The sequence below is a fragment of the Mauremys mutica genome, chromosome 15, assembly GCF_020497125.1.
Source record: "Mauremys mutica isolate MM-2020 ecotype Southern chromosome 15, ASM2049712v1, whole genome shotgun sequence".
Lineage (NCBI taxonomy): Eukaryota > Metazoa > Chordata > Testudines > Geoemydidae > Mauremys > Mauremys mutica.
The window spans coordinates 3,059,289-3,081,792 of NC_059086.1; the positions used below are offsets into that span (position 1 = coordinate 3,059,289).

At 52.7% G+C, this 22,504-nt stretch overlaps 1 protein-coding gene across 3 annotated transcripts in view; it reads left to right on the forward strand.

The window, feature by feature from the left end:
* Positions 1-22,184, forward strand: part of ACTN4 (actinin alpha 4) — a 78,539-nt gene extending 56,355 nt beyond the window's left edge. For 2 of the 3 annotated variants that reach the window (XM_044989257.1, XM_044989258.1), the window contains exons 9-21: positions 1,760-1,852; positions 2,132-2,362; positions 3,900-4,047; positions 8,417-8,567; positions 10,814-10,922; positions 11,066-11,206; positions 11,662-11,844; positions 12,814-12,948; positions 14,080-14,259; positions 14,753-14,899; positions 16,134-16,214; positions 18,111-18,269; positions 19,404-22,184. In XM_044989257.1, the coding sequence (XP_044845192.1) occupies positions 1,760-1,852; positions 2,132-2,362; positions 3,900-4,047; positions 8,417-8,567; positions 10,814-10,922; positions 11,066-11,206; positions 11,662-11,844; positions 12,814-12,948; positions 14,080-14,259; positions 14,753-14,899; positions 16,134-16,214; positions 18,111-18,269; positions 19,404-19,562 (1,917 nt within the window). In that variant the 3' untranslated portion in view covers positions 19,563-22,184. Of the gene's footprint in view, positions 1-1,759; positions 1,853-2,131; positions 2,363-3,899; positions 4,048-8,416; positions 8,568-10,813; positions 10,923-11,065; positions 11,207-11,661; positions 11,845-12,813; positions 12,949-14,079; positions 14,260-14,752; positions 14,900-16,133; positions 16,215-16,547; positions 16,668-18,110; positions 18,270-19,403 lie in introns of those variants that run through there. The other variant, XM_044989259.1, reaches the window with a different exon arrangement.
* The last annotated feature ends 320 nt before the right edge of the window (positions 22,185-22,504 follow it).

The following is a 22,504-nucleotide window of genomic DNA, read 5'->3' on the forward strand; positions in this document are numbered from 1 at the left end:
TGTGTGTCGTGCTCTAATTCCAGTCCCAAGTCTGAGGTGGCCACGGATGTGTGCTGCATGTGAGCATGTCTAATACGGTTAAGTGGTACCCAGCAGTGTGAGGAGGAGAGTCCAGACTGCTTGTCGCTTGTTTTGTTGCTAACGGGAATCAAACTTTCTGCTGTCTAGTCTTTTCGGCAATTCGTTTCCCCAGCTCTGTTTTCCTCTCCCCATCCTCCTATAGACCCTCTTCACTATTTCTGTTGATGTCTGGCTTTCAACTCCTCCTCTTGGACTCTTTCTGTGCTGCCTACAAGGTACTTGATCTCTTGACTTTCCTTCTTTGCATCCACGTAGCCCACTCTCCTATCTAATCCACAGAGGAATTTCACCTTTCCCCACCTGCCTTGCAGAAGGAAGGCGTGTGTACAGTACTGAAGGCTCCAGTGAAATCTCAGTCAGGGAACTGGGGCTTGTTCTCATTGACAAAGAGAAACGATTGATAACCATGTGGATGCTTATGGCCTCAGTGCCATAGTTCTAGGAAGACAGTAACCCAGAATGCAGCGGCTGAAATGCTGAGTGCCTTGACAAATAGCGAATTCTGGAGCTAAATCCTGAGTTTAAGCATGAGGAGTCAACGGGTGTTGAATAAGGAGTGGAATACACAAAGTGGAGAGATTCTGACACTACCACAAACACACTTGGTAAAATACTAGTTTACGAACTCTGCATTAGTCCAGCCAGTTAACACTCCAAGTGAGAATGCAGCAATCTGGTCTTGTATCGTTTTAGGGTGCAGCCGACCATGTGCTCCATTCTTATAAACCAGAGAGCCAGGTGCGGTGCCTATGGGAAGATATGGGAGTCTCAGATGCTGGGGAGGGGATCTGGGCGTAGCAGTGGGAAGGTGCCATGTCAGAGACACTTTCAGAATTGCTGTAGGCTGGCGCCAGAGTCTTGTGGTGATGGGCAGATCCTCATTCCGGTAGCTAGCAAGCTGGGCTTTCACAAGGCTCTGGGGATGGGTGGCCTTGGAGATACAGGCACATGAGGAGCAGTCCTGAGATCTAGGTCTTACTCCTTGCTTTGCCCCAGTCTCAGTGGCATGTCGCTTCTGTTTCCCAGTCTGTAAAATGGGCACAGTCTGACTGGGGTGCTGTGCGGTGCTCAGTGCACATGAACATGCAGAGGGTTTAATCTTCCCCTCAAGGCAGTGGAGAGGCTCTGGCCGATAGCCATTCAGATATCACCTGCTTATGCTGAGCTTGGAAAAAAGCTTTGATCGGTTGGATCCATCCGAGCCAGAATTCCCAAGCGCCGTTGGAGGCTCCCTGCTCTGTGGAGCAGACGTTTGGAAGCCACGAGCCTCAGCCGCTGGAGGAAAGATCTGGTGTTGGCAAAACACACCGGGGCAGCCCAGGAACCTACTTCCCAATTAGTCCCACTAGCACAGGCAATGCTGGTCTGGGCTGTGGGAGCCGGAGCTACGGGAGCCTCCCTGGTGGGCGAGTTGCACTGTCATGGCGAGTTATGCAAGGGGCATCTTTTAGCTGGTGAGGCCTCAGGGTAAATCTTCCACATGACATGGCAAGTGCTGATTAAACCCGGCAGCAAGTCCCTCTGAGGGGACTGGTCGGGCTTCAGAGTGGCTTTCCTTTCCTCTGTGTGGGGGCTGGACAGATCGTAACATTGCTGGCTTCTCCTTTCATGCATTGTCCTTGCTGCTCTGCTGCAAATGGCTCTAAAATCCCCCCCCCCCCCTTTTGCCTCCCCCCAGGCTGAGACAGCAGCGAACCGGATTTGCAAAGTGCTGGCTGTGAACCAGGAGAACGAGCACCTGATGGAGGACTATGAGAAACTGGCATCTGATGTGAGTCCCCCTGCCTTCTGGTCACTCCCCTGAGTGGAGGGGAGCGCTGAGCTGGAGGCCGGCAGGGAGCCTGGCGGTTTATTGTGGAGGGTGGCCTACGCTTTTGGGATGTGAGAGATCAGGGATGTCAATAGCCGGAGAATTGTGGCTCCCTGGCACATTCTGTGTCCGTTGGTACATTCCCCAGCCTGGCTGCGACTTCCCCCTGGAAGGGCCAGTGACAGGTACCTTGCTGCTGCTCCTCATGGTCCGCTTAACCTGAGTCTGCTCACCCCGCAGCTGCTGGAGTGGATTAAACGCACCATCCCCTGGCTGGAGGACCGCCACCCACAGAAGACCATTCAAGAGATGCAGCAGAAACTGGAAGATTTCCGTGACTACAGGCGCATCCATAAACCTCCCAAAGTGCAGGAGAAGTGTCAGCTGGAGATCAACTTCAACACCTTGCAGACTAAACTCCGGCTGAGCAACAGGCCTGCCTTCATGCCCTCGGAGGGCAAGATGGTCTCGGTGAGTAACGGGGTTTGTCTGAGGCACTGAGGGCCGGGAAGAGCAAAGCAGAGCGAGGCCTTGAGCGCAGCGGAGTGAGCAGAGCTGAGGAGGGAGCGGTCTGTACCGAAAGCTGCCTTGAGTCCGCTTACGAGCTCCTATTAACAGTCCAGAAGCGACTTCTTCTTGGGCGACCTGCTTGCGGGGCACTGCAGCCAAGTGTTGGACTCCTGGTGGGTGGTCCCTCCGTAGTCTGCACACTTCCTGGCAGTGCTAACCCGAGTGCCTGGAGGAGGAGGACTTGTGTGCTCATGCTGGAAGATGGAGGGCGCTCACACCTACAAAACCCTTCATGGGAGTGCAGGGGGGTAAGCCAGGGCCCTCAGCAGTCAGCGATTCCCTTTGTGTGCATCAGCTACTAGTTCAGAGCCTAGTGTCTCCGCAAGGCCTGCAGCGTAACCGACCTTACTGCATGCTCCTTGCCTGTACGTCGGCACGGCAAGGACTGTGTGTGGATGGGTTAGCCCACCCGAGCTAGTGTGAATCCTGCTAGTGTGGCTAATGGTAGTGAAGACAGCACAGCATGAGCTGCGGCACAAGTAGAACAATCCCAGCATATGCCCTGAGTGCAGACTCTGCTCGCTCTCCTCGTTAGCTCTGCTAGTCGGATTCAGGCGAGCTCGAAGGGGCTAGCTCTGGCACTGCTTTCACCATGTAGTCGTACCCTAAGCCAGTGGTTCTCAGCCACAGGTCTGGGGCCCCCTGCAGTCCGTGAGCAGGTTTCCGGGGGGGCCGCCAAGCAGGGCCGGTGTTAGACTCGCCGGACCCAGGGCAGGAAGCCAAAGCCCCACCACATGGGACTGAAACCCCTGGGGCTGCAGCTGAAGCCTGAGAAAGAAAGAAAGGTTGAGAGCCCTTGCCCTAGGCAGTGAGGTCTGAGCCCCATTTCTCAGCGGTATGTGCCAGGGATGCGTACGCTCTTTTCTTCCTGGTAGCGAATATTTTGTGGCATTTAACTTCCGCCAATGGCTAGTGGTGTTGCTGAGCTGCCAGTCTCCCTAGGGTTGGTTATTACATATACACATGCGTATGGCATGCAAAAAGCTAATAATATAACAGAGATGGTGTTAACATCCAGTATGGGAAAGGGAAAACCTGATGCTGTCACCCTGGAAGTATGGGCCATTCATAGATTCTAAGGCCAGATGAATCCATTGTGATCATCTAGTCTGACCCCCTGTATAACACACAGAGAACTGCCCCAAAATAATTCCTAGAGCAGATCTTTTAGAAAAACAGCCCGTCTTGATTTAAAACTTGTCAGTGATGGTTAATTACTCGTACTGTTAAAAATGTACATCTGAATTTGTCCAGCTTCAGCTCCCAGCCATTGGACTGTTAGATCTTTCTCTGCTAGACTGAAGAGCCCGTTAAATATTTGTCCCCCAAATATATTTCCCATCGTTGAGATTCCCCTTAGGTGCTTCATAATCTTGCTGGCAGTCTGACACAGCCCTTTCTTGCTCTTAATGCCTTATTTCCTGTGCTCACCCCGCAGGACATTAATAATGGCTGGCAGCACTTGGAACAGGCGGAGAAAGGCTATGAAGAATGGCTGCTGAACGAGATCAGGAGGCTAGAGCGACTGGACCACTTGGCTGAGAAGTTCAGGCAGAAAGCCTCCATCCACGAGTCCTGGACTGAAGGTAGCCACCTCTTTCTGAGGCCAAGGAGTGGGTGAGGGAGGGCGAGCTAGATCTGGCAGAGGAAAGCTCGAGTAGCCTTTTAAAGCAGACTGAATGGCAGAAAACAGTTGCTCCTCTGGCTCTGATAGCATGGCCCAGGAGACGGAGGCCTGAACCCCAGCAGGGGTTGGGAGATCTGAATTCTGATTCTGTACCACTGACTGCATGTCACTCCTTGGGCAAGTCACTTGGCACTCAGCCCCCCATTTCTAGAATAGGGAAACTGATCCTTTTGGTCGTTTTGAGGTCTGGAGATGAAATGGCCCTAGGAATGGTACAAGTCACTTTGTCCCGTCCAGCTGCCAGCATTATGGAGCCGTTGTACTGTACTGCAGCTTGGCCGTGTTTCCAAACAACTCTCTGGGCACTGGGTGTGTGCGCGTGGGAGTAGTTTAAGAATAGAAGCTACTGCTCTGTACTCAACTCCTCACCACAGGCAAGGCCAGGAAAACATTTGTCCTGTGTTTTGAACGCTGAATGAGCACTCCAGGTGTGCTTGGCCCCTGGATTAAAGCTGACAGGTCCCCGAATGCATAGGCAGTGCTATTCTTGGCAGCTTTGTGGTTTTGTGCAGGCGTTTTCAGATGGGACCGGGTGAAGTTTAGACACTGACAGAAGCTTTACTTTCAGCAGAAGCTGTGTCTGTTTAAATGGTTCCCTAGCCAGTCCCGGAAGCGAATGCAGTCGGGTTAGCTGTCGTCCTCTTCCTCAGAGGCCGTGCCCTTTGACGCAGACACCGTGGCTTGTTTACGGTTTGCTCAGGCATTTGTCTCCCCTCTCTAGCCAGATGGCTAAACGTGACGGCTAACCCTCCGAGCCTTCCAATATGGCAGCTGCATCTGATTCCATAGAAAATACAGTAATCCCCTCTCCGTATGAGAAGGAATGTTCTCATCGCCCAGGCTGGGAGAATACCACGCGGAGCATTAAGGGGAGAAAGGGGCTTGCTCTGTCTTTGGGAGCGGTGCTTGCAGCTACTCAAGCTGGTTTTGCTTTTCCCTTCTTAAAAACGTGGTTGCAATAACTGAATTCGTAGAATGGATCCATATGGTGCTGAGGTCCCTATGGGCAGAGACGGGGGACCCTGGGGTGGTGAGGAACAGGACTGATGCATCAGGCAGGGAGTCTTTTTGGAGCGGTGCTGACGGGTGGGTGCAGGATAGCTGAAATGCTGCTTTAAGGGTGCGGCAGTTAAACGGCAGTGTTGTGCCAAAGTGGTATCTGACTGGCACTGAAGCTTCCTGTAAGTAGCTATTAAACTCCACCTCCTCTGGAGAAGCTGGCATGGGTTGGGGCAGACAAGCTGCTAGATGATTTGGGCTCTGTTTCCGTGGCGGAACTGGCCTCCATGATGACTAACTTGCCCCTTGGTCCTCAGCACTGTGAAGTGGATTTTCTGTTACCTGTAGTAACTTTCCTTACTGGGGCCTTGCTGCGTCCTGCCAGTTCACAGGAGCTCAAGTACACCAGCCTCCCCCCACGCTGGTCCTCGACTGCTTGGACAACAGAGACCCTAGTCCCTAGCGTTCCCTCGTCCTAAAACAGCTTTGCATGCTGTGCACAGCACTGCTGAAATGCAGCCAGCTCTGGGGTTGAGGGCAGCAACAGTGAGATGCTCCGCATGCTGCAGACCCCTTCTAGTATCTGGAATATCTGTGGTTTAAAACAGCTGTTCTCTGGATTGGGGAGAGGGCTCAAGTGGAAGCTGGCAGTTTGGGTGGGGAGGAGCAAATGGAAAAAGTTCTGATTATATTTCCCTCACTTTGTTATCTGGGGGGGGGGGGGGGGCTGGATGTGAGCCAGGAGAAAATTTAGGTTCCTTTCTTCTGCCAGTCAAATGTAGACAGCTGGGGCTACTGCAAGTCTCCAAAACCTGGCGGAGAAGGCACGTGCTGTCCGTCAGTTTGTCTGATGGCTCAAGCTTCCAACAAGCTGGCTGGCTCCTCCACAGCTGGGCTGATATTTGGTCTTGTCCTTTGTCACCATCCCGGGTGAGGGCCCAGGTGTTTGTCAGCCTCATTGCAAATTCCTGATCAGCAGCTTAGACACTGACAGAAGCTTTACTTTCAGCAGAAGCTGTGTCTGTTTAAATAGTCCCCTAGCCAGTCCCGGAAGCGAATGCAGTCGGGTTAGCTGTCATCCTCTTCCTCAGAGGCCTGTGTAGCCCGTTTTGCTGCAGCAAAGGATAGGGACTAGTCAATTACCAGCCACACCCTGCTACCTCATCCATCAAAGTGGAGCCCCAAGAGCTAAGTTGCCATGAGGTACTGAGTCCTCGAATGGCAGCTCTAAGGGAGATGGTTCTTTGAACCCCACAAGCAGTGGGGCTGGGTGCTAGAGATGCCATTTTACGATCCCAGAATAAAGCTGTCAGTGCTCAGTAGTGTTTGGGGATCTCGGAATGTAATCCCGTTCGTGTCACTGGACTCTGCCTGAAGTCCCTGTTGTAAAGATCCTTGCAGGATCCCGTAGATCGGTTGTCCCCTTCCCTAATGCAGTGTTGTATGCTGGAAGCATGAGAAGTAACATGTCCCTTTGGAAGACAGGAGACGTAGATGCCGACTCTCGTGGACTAGGGCCTGATACTGTGCTCTCCGGAAAGCAGTCAAGCGCTGAAAATGGGGCACTTTTCAGAGGAGAGGTGCCCCTCCTTCAGGGATCAGAGGAGGACAGTAACTAAATTATAATTACTTTAGTATTGTCTGGAAGCCTCAGCCAAGACCAGGACCCCATTGTGTGCAGTGCTGTATGTGCACATAGTGAGATAATCCCTACCCCTAAGAGCTTAGTCTAAATAGGCAAGATGGACAGATGGTGTTGGGGGAAACTGAGGCATGGAGAGGGTCTTGATTTGGTCCTGGGCATCCAAAAAGTCAGTGGCAGAGCCAAGAATCAAACTCAGGACTCAAGTCCCCGTTGTGCCCTCGCCACTGGAGGCACTGCCTCTCCTGCAGATGCTGGTTACACTAATAAGCAGTTCGGTGCAGCTACTTCCTGCCTGCCTCTGCAGAGAGCAGTCTGGGAGCCATTAGCAGAACACTGCCAGAGGGCCCAGGCCGGCTGCTGGCAGCACCTCCCAAGCAGAACATCTTGGGGAACAGCTGACTGGAACCAAAAGGCATTTCAAGCTGAACAGACTCGGCACTCCCAACTCAAATAGCTTTTAGATTAACACAAAAACACCAATTATGCGGTAGGTTGCCAACAAAGGTGGCTTGCTAGCCAGACCCTGATGCTGGGGAGTGCGGGGGGTGGATGGAAGCTTGCCTTCCAGGGCAGGCTCTCTCTCTTCAGCTCCAAAATGTGCCAGGAGGAATAAGGAGCATTAAGAATATGTAATCAGCTCCATTGTCTTAGTTCATGGCACTTTAATTACACCCCAATCTGATTCGTCCTTGTGCAGGCAGGCAATTTGGAACACACTTCCTGCGTCTGGCTTCATGCCGCAGGCTTCTCTTTGACAGGGGCTATAGAAGGAGAAACGGCGGGTTTCAGCTCCTTCTACTGGCCATGGGTGTCTTACCCTAAGCACTGAACTGCAGTGTCCCCATGAGCGCAAGTAGAAACTAACCAAAGTGAGGCAGGGCCCCGTGTTAGTGACCCTTCATCTTCACGCTCTCGCCTCGCAGTCGCTGTGCTGCAGAACTCGTTTCGTGGCGATCCCCTTCGTTTGGGGCAGGCCTGCCCTTCACTGACCTCCTGGCCAGTCTCCCTGTCGTTTGTACATCACTCTGTTATCCCGTCTTGCATCTGTCAAAGCTGTAAACTTTTCAGGGCAGGGGCCGTAACACTGCGACTGCTCCATTGATATCCTGCAGTGGCCCTGCCCTCAAATGGGTGAGCGCTTCACTGTGAAATGTGAGTGGGTGGGGCTAGAGTATGTAGGGACAGAATCTGTCCAGGCAAAGGTGGCGCAGATGGCGGGATGCTCTGTCCGTGCTAGGGCAGCTGAACCAAGGAAGAGCGGGATGGGGTGGGAAACTGCTGCCCATTTCCCAGCCTCTTCTGCAAGCTCCTCATCCTGAAGATGGAAGGGGGAGGGGTCAGGACTGCAAGGCAGAATTATTCCTCCTTGTGGTGTCTGACCACGGGCAGCTCCACGTCTCATTAAAATGATGCAATGCGTCTGGGCAGCAGACCTGCCTCTGAAACCCTGCTGCATCCCTCCCCTCCCTCCCCCACGCTCGTGATGTCTTTTGAACAGCATGTGCTGCTGCTTGTTTAGTATCTACCCTGTTCCCGTTGTATCTCTGGTGCTTGCCCGGCCGCCGCGCCCCGCTTCTGCGCTGTGGATCGGGGTGTAACGGGCTGTGCTCCTCTCCACCCCCAGGGAAAGAAGCCATGCTGAGGCAGAAGGACTATGAAACTGCCACCCTGTCAGACATCAAAGCCCTGATTAGGAAGCACGAGGCCTTCGAGAGCGACCTGGCAGCTCACCAGGACCGCGTGGAGCAGATCGCTGCCATTGCACAGGAGCTCAAGTACGCCAGCCTGTCTCCCCTGGTATTCCACGGTGGGGGCACCAGAGACCCTGCCCCCTTTGGCCCAATCCTCAGGGCATTAAGGCTCCTAACTTCCACTGAGTCCACGAAGGTTGGGGGCCTAAACACCTCTGAGGATCTGGGCCTTAGTACGTAGCCGGCCTTACTCCTAAAACAGTGTCAGCACAGCACCATCAAACTCCAGTGTAGCCACCTCGGGGTGGAAGACAACGGTACCCTGCAGACACACCCCAGCTCCTGGTGTCCTGTAGGGGGTTTGTCCAGATAGAGCTGTCAGGAGCTGTCACATCCATCTCACCACAAAAACCCCCACACAGTCCAGTGCACGGATCTTGTTCTGCCTGTCCCAGCCCGATCTATTCTGCTCCACTTCCCCCTTTGTCGATCCTAGAGTGTGATCTTCCTTAGCCCAGGCAGTGTTGCCCTGAGAGCCTTTGTGCTCTGAGCAGGCCGCCTGCACCCCATCTGCAGCCACTCTGGCTCAGGCTTTCAAGCCCTCTTGGTGGTTTGCTGTGTACCCATGTTGCACTGGCACAACACTGACATGAGCAGAACCCTCCTCCGGCGAGGGGCTGGGACAAAGAGACACTGTACCATAGTTTTGGCGGAGTTAAAATAGTTTTTATAGGCTATGTCATGGTCCTTTTTCCCCCAAGAGGACCTGGCTTTTGCAACTGGACTGTTAGGAGCACCTCTGTTTGAATGGGGTTCTAATAGGGTTGTTCTCCCCAAAATACACACAGTACCCCCATTGTCCCCGTCCCCGTCCCCTCCCCCTCTGTAAGAATGCAGTTATTGTAAGAGATTCCAGCAAGCTGCGGTCTCTCTTTCCAGCCAGATAAACTTGCACACAATTAGTACACTGAGAGTCGAAGGCAGGGCGAAGCCATGAATGGAGCCCTTATTCCAGCGGCCCGAGTGGCAGAGAACCTGGAAACGGAGATGTGTGGCTTGGAGCATTACTTAATGGAGAGAGCACCCCAGTGCAGAGCCCGCGGAGGGGGGAGAGAGCAGAGGCGGCTCGGTGTCCTGGAGCACAGTCTATTCCCATGCACATTGGGCTCCTTGGACAAGCCACCGGGCCGCGTTCTGTAACGCGCGGTTCATCGGAAAATGGAGAGCTCTGCAGTGACTTGCTGTCCTCCTGCCGTTTCAGCTGGGCTTTAGTCACTCTCCCAGGGGTGCTTTTAAAAACAAAGCTCTCCCTGCTAGCTCTGCCACCGTCCCTCGGTCTCCAGGACGTTCCACTCCCCCTGTTTCTCACGCAGCTTTAATCTCTCCTCCGGCCCTGCCTTTGAAGCATCCTGGACATGCAGCAACTTGTAGCCTTCCAGCGGCACTTTTAGAACTTAATGTCTGGGGCAGGTTGAGTCTGTGCCATCGTGGGGGCAGGACACGGCCCTGGCTAACTCCTCTGTGGGGAGTTGGGGGACTTTGACCCAGCAAAGCTGCTAGGTCGTTGTGCAGCTTAACCTCCCGTTTACTAACTGGCCATGCTGAAAGCAGCTGCGGTGCAACCTGCCTCCGAAGAGCAGTCGCTGGGTACGTCTACACTGCTCACGGCAGGACGTAGAACACGTGCACTGCGCACTCCCAGCATGGGTATAAATAGCCGCGTAGCTGTGAGGCGCTGCTTACGCCATGTTCCCAATGTGGGTGTCTCCACGCCCGAGCTCTCTCCCCCGTCTACACTGCTGTTTTTAGCAGTGTCCCCCGGCTTCCCCGCCAGAGAGAGGCTCCAGCAGAAAGACAGCGGCGAAAGGCTTCGGCAGCTCTCCGCTGCTGCCTCCCCCGGCCAGAGCCTTCGCTGCTGCGTGTAGCTGCAGGTGGCAGTGTGGACGCAGCCTGCTCATCACTGTGGTGTGTGGCTACTCATATCCTACGTGCTGCTGCCAGTGTAGACAAGGCCGCAGTGGTGGGATCTCTTTACGAGAGGAGGGTGGTGGTAGCTGGGGTGGGGTTCCTGCCTATGCCACCCCTAGACACATCTCTGTAACCTTCCCCCAGATTCCCCAGCCAACTAGGTTTTGCAGTGCCCTGACTGGGAGGCTGGAGTTGGAGAGGAGCCAAGCCATACAAAGGTCTACGAAGAAATGAGCCCCTGGGGAATGTCAGACTATTTTAGCATGCAAATTACTGCATTATGCAGCCCCACATCAATTCTGATCTGTACTCTGCTGGGTCCAGAGTCACTTAATACCTGTGTCCTTCCCCCTCTACCCCAGTGAGCTGGATTACTACGACTCCCCCAGCGTGAACGCTCGGTGCCAGAAGATCTGTGACCAGTGGGATGCTCTGGGATCCCTGACCCACAGTAGGAGAGAAGCCCTTGAGGTAAGCAAATGCCTGCCATGTGCTGGCTCTGTGCTCAACATCCCAGAGGCAGAGAGAGGAGGAAATGGTGCTGAGGCCTCCTGGGGAGAAATTCATCTGTATCTGTTCCTAACTTAGCTGTGCCCTGTGTGTCACCCTTGCAGAAAACAGAGAAACAGCTGGAGACCATTGACCAGCTGCACCTGGAATACGCCAAGAGGGCAGCACCATTCAACAACTGGATGGAGAGTGCCATGGAAGACCTCCAGGACATGTTCATTGTCCACACCATAGAGGAGATTGAGGTAGGAGAGGCCAGGCTTGCCGCAGATGAGCTGGTGGTCCAGTGAAAGCAGAGATGCTGCACTCTGCAGTTTTCCCCCAGGTCTAGAAGACTCGTCGGGCTGGCTGTGCAGAGCACGTGCTGCTTTTTGGAGAGGCACTTTGGGGTTTTGTTGCTACTTGGTTTCACTGCCAGGTTCTCGGGCATTAGCCTCACGTTGCTGCAGTTAGGCTGGGTTGCTGGAATCCAGAGCATCTGTTTTCATTGAAAAGAGATTCAGACATTTGAGCTTGGGTAAAATCTTCTCGCCCAAAGCTTGTGTTGGTCCCAAACTCCCAGACACACGTGGAATGCAAGATCAGTGCTTTGCCAGGCGGCAGGGGCTCACCCCACCAGGTGGGGTTGAGCTCACGAAAATTCTCTCTCCATCTTCTTGGTTTTCAACCGTTTGTCTAACTGGGATCCTGTGTCTTCCAGGGCCTGATTGCAGCTCACGATCAGTTCAAATCCACCCTGTCGGATGCTGACAAAGAGCGCGAGGCCATCCTGGGCATCCAGAACGAGGCTCAGCGGATTGCGGACTACAACAACATCAAGCTGTCTGGGAACAACCCGTACACTTCGGTTACCCCGCAGATCATCAACTCCAAGTGGGAAAGGGTGGGTGCATGCTGCGGGGCGATACCAGGCCCGTGCTCTGCTGCCAGGGTCGCCTGAAAAGGCCCCCTTTTACAATCCGCTGGTGACAGAAATGGGCCATTATTGGCTTTATTTGTAAGAGGCTGCAGTTGTCCCAGGCTGCCTGTTTAGAAATGGCCAGAGCTGCAGGCGTAGCAGCTGCCTTGGAAAAGTGACCAGGTAAAACAAGGGATGTCCAAGGAATTCAGACTAAAATTGACACAGGCACACATGCACCCCCCAGCTTGATCCTTCTCACATGGGGAGTGCTATGGACGTTCACCCTCCAATGGTGCCTCTAAAACTTCCTGTCCCACTTGATGGCAGCCATGTTTCCAGCTAGGGGTGCCTGAGCACGGTTTGGTGCTTATTGTGGCTGATTTAGAAGCAGCAATACCTTTTGCTGTGGAGCAGCAGTTTTCAAGCGGTGGTCTGAGGGCCACAGCGCTGGGGTGACTCACTGCTGGCTCTGTTGCCTCGTGGCTCGCAGCTGCACTGCATTTGAGACATGCCCCCAACATGTCTCTAACGCTGCTGTGCCATGTGAGCAATGGCTGTTGTGGCCATACGGATCGCGGCCGCGAGCAGGAAGGGAGGTGTGACTGGGAACGGCAGAGGTGCCCATGAAGCTTTGCTGTAGAGCAGTGGGCAGGCTGGGAGCAGGTGCTTTGTCAGGATCTTACTGCACAATTCAAACAGTTGCCCTGTGTGCAGCGTTTCACATGCTTCACGTGGTGACTGTCTGGCCTTCAGTGGCTGTTACAGCTGAACTTCTCCCCGCTGACAATCTGTCTGCTCTCCTGCAATGTGAAACTTGGATCCACAGGACTGTCAAGGGGCCACGGCCTGGGCACATCCCTAGGCCAGGCAGGCGCTTGGCAAATGCTGCTTCTCCGGCACTGACCAGTGCAGAGATGGATCAGTTTCATGGGCGTTCCTTGTTCCTCACAGGTTCAGCAGCTGGTGCCAAAGAGGGACCATGCTCTGCAGGATGAGCAGAGCAAGCAGCAGTCCAATGAGCACTTGCGTAGGCAGTTTGCCAGCCAGGCCAACATCGTTGGGCCCTGGATACAGACCAAAATGGAGGTAAGAGCTCAGTTTGCAAGAACTGCTTCCAGCTGCGGGGCAACCAGAAACTCCAACCTCAGATTCCTGTGTACGGGCTCATTAGGCCATGCCTGCTACCCGGAGCCCGCACTTGAACTGGGGAATGACCCAGCTGATCATCGATTTGCATTCTCTCAACATTGGAGTTGAAGTGCCACCTAGTGTCCAAACAGCTGCATTCAGAACCATTGTCGCCCCGCTGGAGCAAACCGTACTGACCTTGTTCACCTGCCTCCGGCAGGATCCTGCTGCAGAGAAAGCTAAAACTCCCTCTTTGTTGCAGATAGCCAGTTCTGTGCTGCCTCATCCCAACTGTGCCAGGAAGAAATGTCCCCGCTTGCGATAGCACGGCTGCTTTCCCTTATACTGCGCATTTAGGGCTCACCTATTCAATATAAAATAGGGTGTGTATTTAAAGCACGATAGCTATTCCAGAATGAGAGTCCACCCCAGGGTTATTTCATGATCACTATTCTGGTCAGTTTCCCCGAATAGCAAAGCCCGAAACCTGACCTGGGTTAGCTCTTTTTATATTTCAGTCCCCTAAGCTCCCAGTAGTGTCTTGAGGTGCCATATAAATGCAAGTTATTTCTTGGCCTTACAGTGCTCTGAGAAGGGACAGTATGTGCAACTCCCACCTTACTCGATAATCAGCTCCCTGTAGTCCGTGTTTGTACAAACGAGTTCATATTCCCGTGAGTCCTGCAGAGCCAGCCCATCTTCCTGTTCCCTGAGCTGGATTGCTTCCTGATTTCCAGCCAGATACACTCCTGCATGCTCTTTAGAATTACAGAAGATCAGAGTTGGAAGAGACCTCAGGAGGTATCTAGTCCAAGCCCCTGCTCAAAGCAGGACCAATCCCCAACTAAATCATCCCAGCCAGGGCGTTGTCAGGGCTTGAAGGCAGAAGGGCTGCACAGGTGCCACAGAGGGCAGAATTCGGCTTGCAAGCTCTTCATTACTGGTACAAGAGCAGGAACCCAGCTTGGTTCTCGGGGGGCGCCAGGCTGAGTCTGCAGGGCTGGCCCAAAAAGGGCATTGATGAGTACAGCATGGAGCAGAGCTCAGAAAATGGTCGACCAACTGTTTTCCTTCCCCTCCCCTCCCCAGGAAATAGGCCGCATCTCCATCGAGATGAATGGCACGCTGGAGGACCAACTGAATCACCTCAAGCAGTATGAGCAGAGCATTGTGGACTACAAGCCCAACATCGACCTGCTGGAGCAGCAGCACCAGCTCATCCAGGAGGCTCTGATCTTCGATAACAAGCACACCAACTACACTATGGAGGTAGGGTCAGTGCTTAGCCTGCAGCCAGAGCACCCTGCACAGCCAGCCGTTGCCTGTTAGCTAGCACGCAGTGCTCGGCGCTGTTGTCCTGCCACAGTAACCGCCACTCAGGTAAAGCCCACAGCAGTCTGCTTTAAAGATCAGGGTGTTAAGCCACATCCAGTTTGGGTGACTGCCTTCTGCCGGCAGTTGTGCATCAATCCAATATTCTCCTTCCCGTCTGTGTGATCTTTGTATGTTGCGTTTAAGTGTAAAAAGCTCCATATAAATGCAAAATATCTGTGTTAACCTGGTACATCAGGTGCTCTTCGCTAGAGGGGGGATCTTTCTTTAGGCATTGGAGCCAGTGTGTAACATGCTTCCATCACTGCCAGCATGAATCGACCCGTTTAGAGCTGTGTAACTGGTGCCCGTTTGAAGAGGCTCCCAACTTTGTTGTCAAGTCTTGTGGAGCTCGGTACCCTATTAACCGCCTCTCTCCTTGTGACCTCAGCATATTCGCGTTGGCTGGGAGCAGCTCCTCACCACCATTGCCCGCACCATCAACGAAGTGGAGAACCAGATCCTAACCCGCGATGCCAAGGGAATCAGCCAGGAGCAGATGCAGGAATTCCGGGCTTCCTTTAACCACTTTGACAAGGTAACCAGGGGCCCCTCAGACGTGGTTCCCAGCTGGGTGTGGGGCCAAGGCAACTAGGGTGCTAATGCTGCTGATCGCTGCAGGGTTTGGTGTCACCTCCTCCCGTCTTACGTGCTAGCCTACTGCTTGCTTTTCTCCACGTAATCCCAGGGAAAAGAACAGACCCCTCCAACTTACTCACTGACCACCTCTAGTACTTCAGCTGGAAGGAAGGTTAAATTGTGGGGGGGGTTGTTGAAAAAAAAAAAAGTGTGGGGGGAGATTAACTGCTTTCTCACAGAGGGGGAATCCCAGCTGTGCAGAAGAGATGAAGCCATGGGCAGCTGTTCTTCCATGAGAGAGAAGTGGGAGGTGCCATTGGCTTGGAAGGGAGGCTAGGCAGAGAACTGTCCCACTCTGTCCTCTCTAAACAGAGTCACGGTGCCAGCTTTAATTGCTCCAGCTTTAATTGCTCCAGCAGCTGATTCAGCCCCTCCCCTCCCCCAGCCAGACTGATTCTGGAGTTGCCCTGGTACAAGTGAAGGAGACTTGTTCATAAGGAAGTGGCTTTAGAGCTTTCCTCCCAGGAGCCAGGCATGTTACGAGAGCTCCAATTGTCAAACTAGAGAGCAAGGGTTAATGTCGCAAAAGTGCCTAAATCCACTTTCCAGAAGTGACTTTAGAAGCATGAGCCCAACTGAGCTTCAATGAGACTTAGGTTCCTAAGCCACCTGGGCACTTTTGGAAACCATTCTCCCAAATGCCATGGCTGATGGATCCATCTCAGCACTGCAGCCGTCTCCTGAGGGTTGGGCCCCGTCAGTACGGGTGTGCGTGGCAGAGCCACGTGGGCCGAGGCTCCCGGGGAGAGAGCGTGCGTTGGAGCTCATTGAGCATTTCATCCATTGCTTTCGTAGCTGCAGTGCTAGCTGTTGGCATGTGGCCGCCCCCTCCTGGGGTAGGCCTGCCTTGGGCGTAATGCCTAAGGATGTAGCGTGCTCCTTCTGCACGAGGCAAGCTGCATCTGGGGTTACCAATTAGAAACAAGCTCAGTCTTAAACCCCTTCCCTCCTGAAGCAGAGAGTTGATTTCAGTTCAACTAACGGTGTATTTTTTCCCTTCTCCCTGCCCTCTCGTGCATGCTGTTCCCCCCCACCCCAATGTGCATGCCATCGTCTCTGTGAATCCCGGTGCGGCCGCCTCGCCACGCTCTGACCCCCTCCATCCTGCATGTTGTGTGGTTCCCCGACGGCAGGACCACGGCGGCACCCTGGGACCTGAGGAGTTCAAAGCCTGCCTCATCAGCTTGGGATACGATGTGGAAAATGACAGACAGGTACCGAGCGTCATTACTGCACAGCCTGCCACTGATAATTCAATTAACATGATCTTCTTTCTCTCTTCCTTCACCACATTCTTCGCTCCTCTCCTGTGCTCCTCCAACCATTTGTGTGTTCAATTCTGACGTTCAATCCACTCCTCCATCGCCTGGTCACGTGCGGCAATTTCCACAATGCCGTCTTAAACTAAACTTCTCTCTGCCTCTCTCTCCCTCCATGGGGCCCTTTCTTCTCTCTCCCCACTCCCCTGCCTTCGTGTCTTTGCATGCACCGTCCATCTGCCCCTCTTGGGGCTGGCCCTCTCCTCCTCTGTCATGCCCTCGGAATAGAAGCGCACGGGAAGCATGGACACGGATGACTTCCGAGCTCTCCTTATCTCCACAGGATACAGCCTGGTATGCTATCCACTAACTTGTTCCCTTCGTTCTCTCTGATCTTCTCTTATGGCATGAACCTCAAGCCGTGCTCTTGCCGAAGTGCGGCGCTAAGGCACTCCGCGGTGACAGACTTGCTTCCGGGGGCATTGTCCGTTAAAAGGCAGCTCTGCTGAGAGGTGGCAGTGTGACCAAAGGCCCTGCTCCCTGGGTCGCCCACTTTCACCTGCTGAAATAAGTTTTCACTGCTCTGCAACTACTGTAAAGCCAGTCTGGAACCTCCCACTGCCTTGTGCAGCATGATGCTCAGCGGTGAAGTTTCCTGTTGAGTTTCCTAGTGATGGATGAGGAGAGCCCAGCTAGGTTTTCAGATCCCAGGTGGAGCTGGCAACATCTCCAAGTTAGGAAAAGCCTCTTGTAAACTGAGCTGCTTTGCTCAGGGAATGAACACGAGAGCCCACACTGCAGCTTAGTCACGCTCTGATCTAGCTGGGTTTAAGGTGTCTCTGCAGGGGGGAATTGATGCTTCCATCTTCCCATGCATTGAGGACAGGCACTTGAATAGAACTGCTCCTCCCAGTCGTGCGTGCTGTGCAGCAGGTCCTGGCCAAACTTCTGCTGTCTCATTAGATGGGTGGTAGAGTACTGGTCCCTGGGGTGCGGGCCCAGCTGAGCCCCTCTTTTAATAATATATGGAGATATACCGATCTCACAGAACAGGGCGGGACCTTGAAAGGTCATTGAGTCCAGCCCCCTGCCTTCACTAGCAGGACCAAGTACTAATTTTGGCCCCAGATCCCTAGGTGGCCCCCTCAAGGACTGAACTCACAACGCTGGGTTTAGCAGGCCAATGCTCAAATCACTGAGCTATCCCACCCCCTCACTGCCAGCTGTTCCTTGCCGAAGATCTCCTCTGTACAGTTGTCAAGGGTCTGCACCCAGGCAAGCTGCACAACGCATGTATAAACTGCCAACCATCACTTTCCTAGCCACGAGGACCCTAGTCCTGATGGGGGTGGTCAGAGTGGGTGTGAGAGCAGAGCAGGCAGCCAGTGATGAGTTCAGACCAGACTCCCATGAGGGCACTGCTTCTGCCTCTGTTAGCTGGTGCACTCTAGCGTGGAGCAGAGAATCGCAGTGGCATTTCAGTGTCCCCCAGTGCCTCCGTATGAAGAAGGGGGTATAGCTGGAGAAAGCAGTGAGGCCTGTAAAAGCAGATTACAGATGGGCTTGTGCTTCCCGTTGCTAGTCGGGGAGTGGGGGCCAAGTGATTCCAGCTGTAAAAGGAGCTGGGGTGCAGATAGCCACTCTCCGGTCGTTCTATGCCTGGAAAGATGAATGCTGTTGGAGCAAGTCTTGCTGCCCAGGCATAGGAGCTCTGTGGGCTGCAGGAGGCTCAAAGATCTCCATCCTGGAGGGTCTGCTGTGTTCGGCGTCACCCTTTCAAGTCCCACACCTGCAGCTGTGCCTGAGCTTGTCTCTGAATGTCCATTAAAGCTTCTCCTCCCACCTGTGTAGGGAGATGCCGAGTTCAACCGGATAATGAGTGTTGTGGATCCCAACAACAGCGGGATTGTGACCTTCCAGGCCTTCATCGACTTCATGTCCCGAGAGACGACTGACACAGACACAGCTGACCAGGTCATTGCCTCCTTCAAGGTCCTGGCCGGAGACAAGGTGAGCTGTGGCTGCGGGAGACAGCTGGGGGGGTGCGCTCCGGGCGTGTGCTCCAAGCCATGGCCTTCCTGCTGCTGTCTTGAGGCTGGCGCTGGAGTGGGAGAGCAGAGGGATGGGGACGGTTGTATCATTGAGGGGGTACAGAAGCTAAGCTGGGGGCAGGGAAGACCTCTGGCAGCTCCTAAACCCTCTCCTTGGTAGCAAAACTGAGCAGCAACAGGTGCCTAGTAACAAGCCTCTCGCTGCCATCCCCAAGCATAGCTTAAGGCATCAGGCGTTGGGAGAGACCAGTGTGCTCACATACACAGTCCACCGGGAATTTCCACAAGCCTGGGCGGATTTCCAAATCTAGCGTCTGCTGGGCTAATTTACCCACACACTTGAATGCAGCCATCTCTTTCCCAGCACGGGCGTTTAGGCGGGGACAGAGGAGCAATGTGTCTGGGAAGGGTCTGTGGAGAGATGGTCACTTAGCCAAAGATCTGTGTGTCCTGGGGAGTGGGAAGCTACTCAGAGTGGTGGCTGTTACAGCCTGTTAAAATAAACCCTGTAAGCAGCTCCAGTGACCCTTTCTCTTCTGTCGCTGGGGCTGTCATTAAATTCAGTGCCGCTTTGTATTGCTTAGACTTTCTTACCGACACTGCACACCCCAAACTGCTGTGACGTTAAATGGAAGGGAGTAAAGATGTTTAATCTGAGCTATGACCTGGAAATTTATCGGGAAGGCTCTTCCGGACAACAGGAGACGGCCTTTGAAAGGACAGGAGAGGCTAGTGCCAAGTGAGCCCATAGCCAGAGCAGTGAGCATGTTTAAAAACAAGGCAGGTGGCTTTGGATCCGGAAATAGAGGGAGCCAGAGGAGCTGATTGAGGATCAAGGTGACTTGATTGTGCCGCTTTGAAATGCATTTCAGTGCCAGTCTGAGGCCATTGGCAGGACTAGCTTCAGACCTCTTTCCTGGAGGGTCTGTGCACAGGGTGGGCTGGCAAAGCAGCAGCTCCTGCACTACCTCACTACCTGGGGCTTCTGGCTCAGAGCCTAGATGGAGAGAGCAGCTGTCAGTTTTGCCAGTGCTCCCAGGGCTCTGGGAGGAGCACAGGTATTCAAGGGCTATTTAATCTCCTTCCACCCCAGAACTACATCACAGCGGAGGAGCTGAGGCGAGAGCTGCCGCCAGACCAAGCGGAGTACTGCATCGCTCGCATGGCACCATACCAGGGTCCCGACGCCGTCCCCGGAGCCCTGGACTACAAGTCCTTCTCCACGGCACTGTACGGCGAGAGCGACCTGTGAGCTGGTGGCGGCGGCAGCAAGCGCTGGCGCTTTGACGGCAGGAGCGAAGGCCTGATTCTCTGCTCTGCATTTACACACACAAACTGTCCCGCAGTGGTAGTCGCCCCTCCTCGCCTCCAGAGGATGGAAAGCCACGTTCGCATTGGGGGATCCTGGGAGTTAGCCTACATTCCGGTTATTATTGCATATTATATGAACCATGTACCTATGCAATGATTATTTTTCACTTTGCTCTGTTAAACATGTTGGGAGGGCGGGCTTGAAAATTTTTTTTTCTCACATTTAATTGCTTTGGGATGTCTTGGCAAGGGGGAAAAAGGGAGAGTCTGAAAACATGCGTGTGGCTCTGGTTCAGATGGTTATTTTTGTTAAATATATCCTGGTCTATTTTTTCAACTGAGCTTAAAAAAAACAAAAAAAAATCTGTTGACTGGTATGTTTTTGAAATTGAACCTTTTTCCTTTGTCTCTGTCTCTCTGCCCTTTTAATTTATGCCACTGTGTAGCAGGAATCCGAAGAGGTTTGTCTGTATCAATCACCCTAGCAAAATCCATAGGAGGAGCATTTTTCAGGGATTCCCTCGTTTTCCTAAACCTGCCTCAATCCAGATCTCGTGCACCTCAATCCAGTCTCTTCCTCTTCCCCTTAATGTCAATAGCAGTGATGGTATCTAGCGAATCTCGTTAGCTGGGCTAGGCAGTGTGTGGGCTGGGGTGAGGTGACGTAGCATCCCTTTAACGTAGGTATCAGCAATGCCTTCCCTCCACTCCCACACAGTGTGCATGCACGAAAAGCAGCTCCCTGCTGCCTCTTCCTGGTTATTTCCTTAGTGAAACTAACTAGACTCCCAAGGGACTTCAGTTCCATGTCTGTGTGCTGATGTTGCTACGTTGATCCGGCCTGCAGAGGTGTCTGTGTTGGCGGCTAACACAGGACTAGTTGTCTAGTAGCGTTGGGCTTTTTGTGGTTTAATCTTTGCTACTCACAAAATTGTAACATTCCCTTTTTAAAAAATTCGGTGCTACTGTTTTTGGACTTTGTGGGGAAGCGTTTTGAATTGCTGTTACACAGACCAAATTCTCTGAGATCTGGAGGCAGAGAACTCTGTGCCTTTCCTAGGAAGTCTTGTGTGGTGGCTCTTAATTAACCGGCAACATTTAGCAAGAACAAAGCAATAAGGTATAAAGAGACAACCTCCTTTATCACTGAACTGTAATCCTGTTTGCATTGTACATACTCAAGTGACCTCTGGCTGTCAGGCAGGGAGACCTCTCAAGGGTTGGGGTTTTACATTCTGAACAAACATGTGGGGGGGGGGGAATTGGGGTGGTCCAAGTGGAGTCATTTTGTATTCACATCACTCAACACTTGTCACAAATCCACTGCAGTCAGCTTTGTACCAAGCCATAAAACTTCACTGTTCATTATTGCAGCCATGTTGACCCAACTCTGTTGAAAGCTACTGCGACGTAGTGGAGGTTTTCCCATTAGGGTGAGGCACAGAGCTGGGGTGGGCTTGCCAGGAGCTATATTTACACATAATGGAAAGTGCTTTTCCCCTTCCCGCGGTCTTCTGGCTCTTCAGGACCCTTTAGCACACTGGAGTTTGCTGGAGACTTTGGGCGGAGGAGGAAATGATGACAGCATTAGTTTTCAAAGCAGTGTATGGATCTACACACCCCTGCTGCTGCTGTCTGCTAGCCCTTGGATCTCAGCCACCCTTAGCCACGGAGTCAGTTGCTGCCGTTGGAGCCCCATTGCACATATTGTCAAGTGAGCTGTTTAGCAAGAGGATCCTGGAAAAAGGCAGCTAAGCACACTTGGCTGCATGCATGTCAGACACAGGCCTGCTAAACTAACATGCTCTCAGACTGCAGGGCTGGGAACCTCTTGTGTTTTGGAGAGGGATGATAAAATATCTCTGCACCCTGTACACCAGCAGCCTTACCCAGCCAAGTCAGAGGGCCAGAGCTTTCCAGTCAGCGGGTGGGAAGCCAGGAACTCAAAGCATATAGGAAATAAGGGTTTCCAAGGCTCTTAGCATCTTCTTTGAAGAGCAGGAATGCTAGCACCCCCAGTCTGTTTGGCTGTCAGAGCAAGCACCCTCACCGGTTCACTACTGGGGCATCTCCTGACACGCTTTTTCACAACTGTCTTGGAGCAGGATTTTCTGAGGACCAAAAAAATCAACCTTTTTTTAAAAATTAAAAAAATTCATAGGGTTCCTATTTACTTTATTAACTTACGGATTTATTATATAAATATATATTCACCTAGCATCGTATATTACAGTTTTTCTTTGTCATGTAATTAAAATATTGCTGATTGTTGTAACAATGGAAACTGTAACATTCCATGCCTTTGTCATTCATCCTCTCTCTCCTCTTCCCCACCCCCCCTTTGGCATCGGAGATCGGTAGTCATGGAAGCATTTTATTGTGTTCGCTACTGAATGTCCTTCAACGGCTGGGGGGGATGCAAATGTCCGCAGGTAGGAAGACAGCAATAGGCAGTAGTCAGCTTTTATCTGCCTCTGTTATGTTCTAAAAAAGCTTTGAGGTTTCTGGGAAACCAGCCCTCCTCCCTCTTGGGACAGGACAATAAAATGTGTAATATTTTTAAGGATGATCATATGTATCCTTTCTCCTCTTCCTCCTAAGTACACTTTACACTTCCTGTTGGTCACTCTATTCAAAGCCATAGGAGAATTTCAAGTATTGACACTGATTGAATCTTCCAACCAGTGATAATCACTTTGAGTCTTTGAAGCATCTTGCAAACACTGCTCTCCCCTCCCCCTGCATGGGGGCTGGAACAGTGTTCTCCCTGTGTTGCAGGTGGGGAAACTGAGGTGCGGAAGGGAAGTCCATGCAATGAGTTGGGAGCAGAACTGGGTTCCTGATTTTTGCCAAAAGCTGGGAAGGGGTGACAGGGTGGATCAC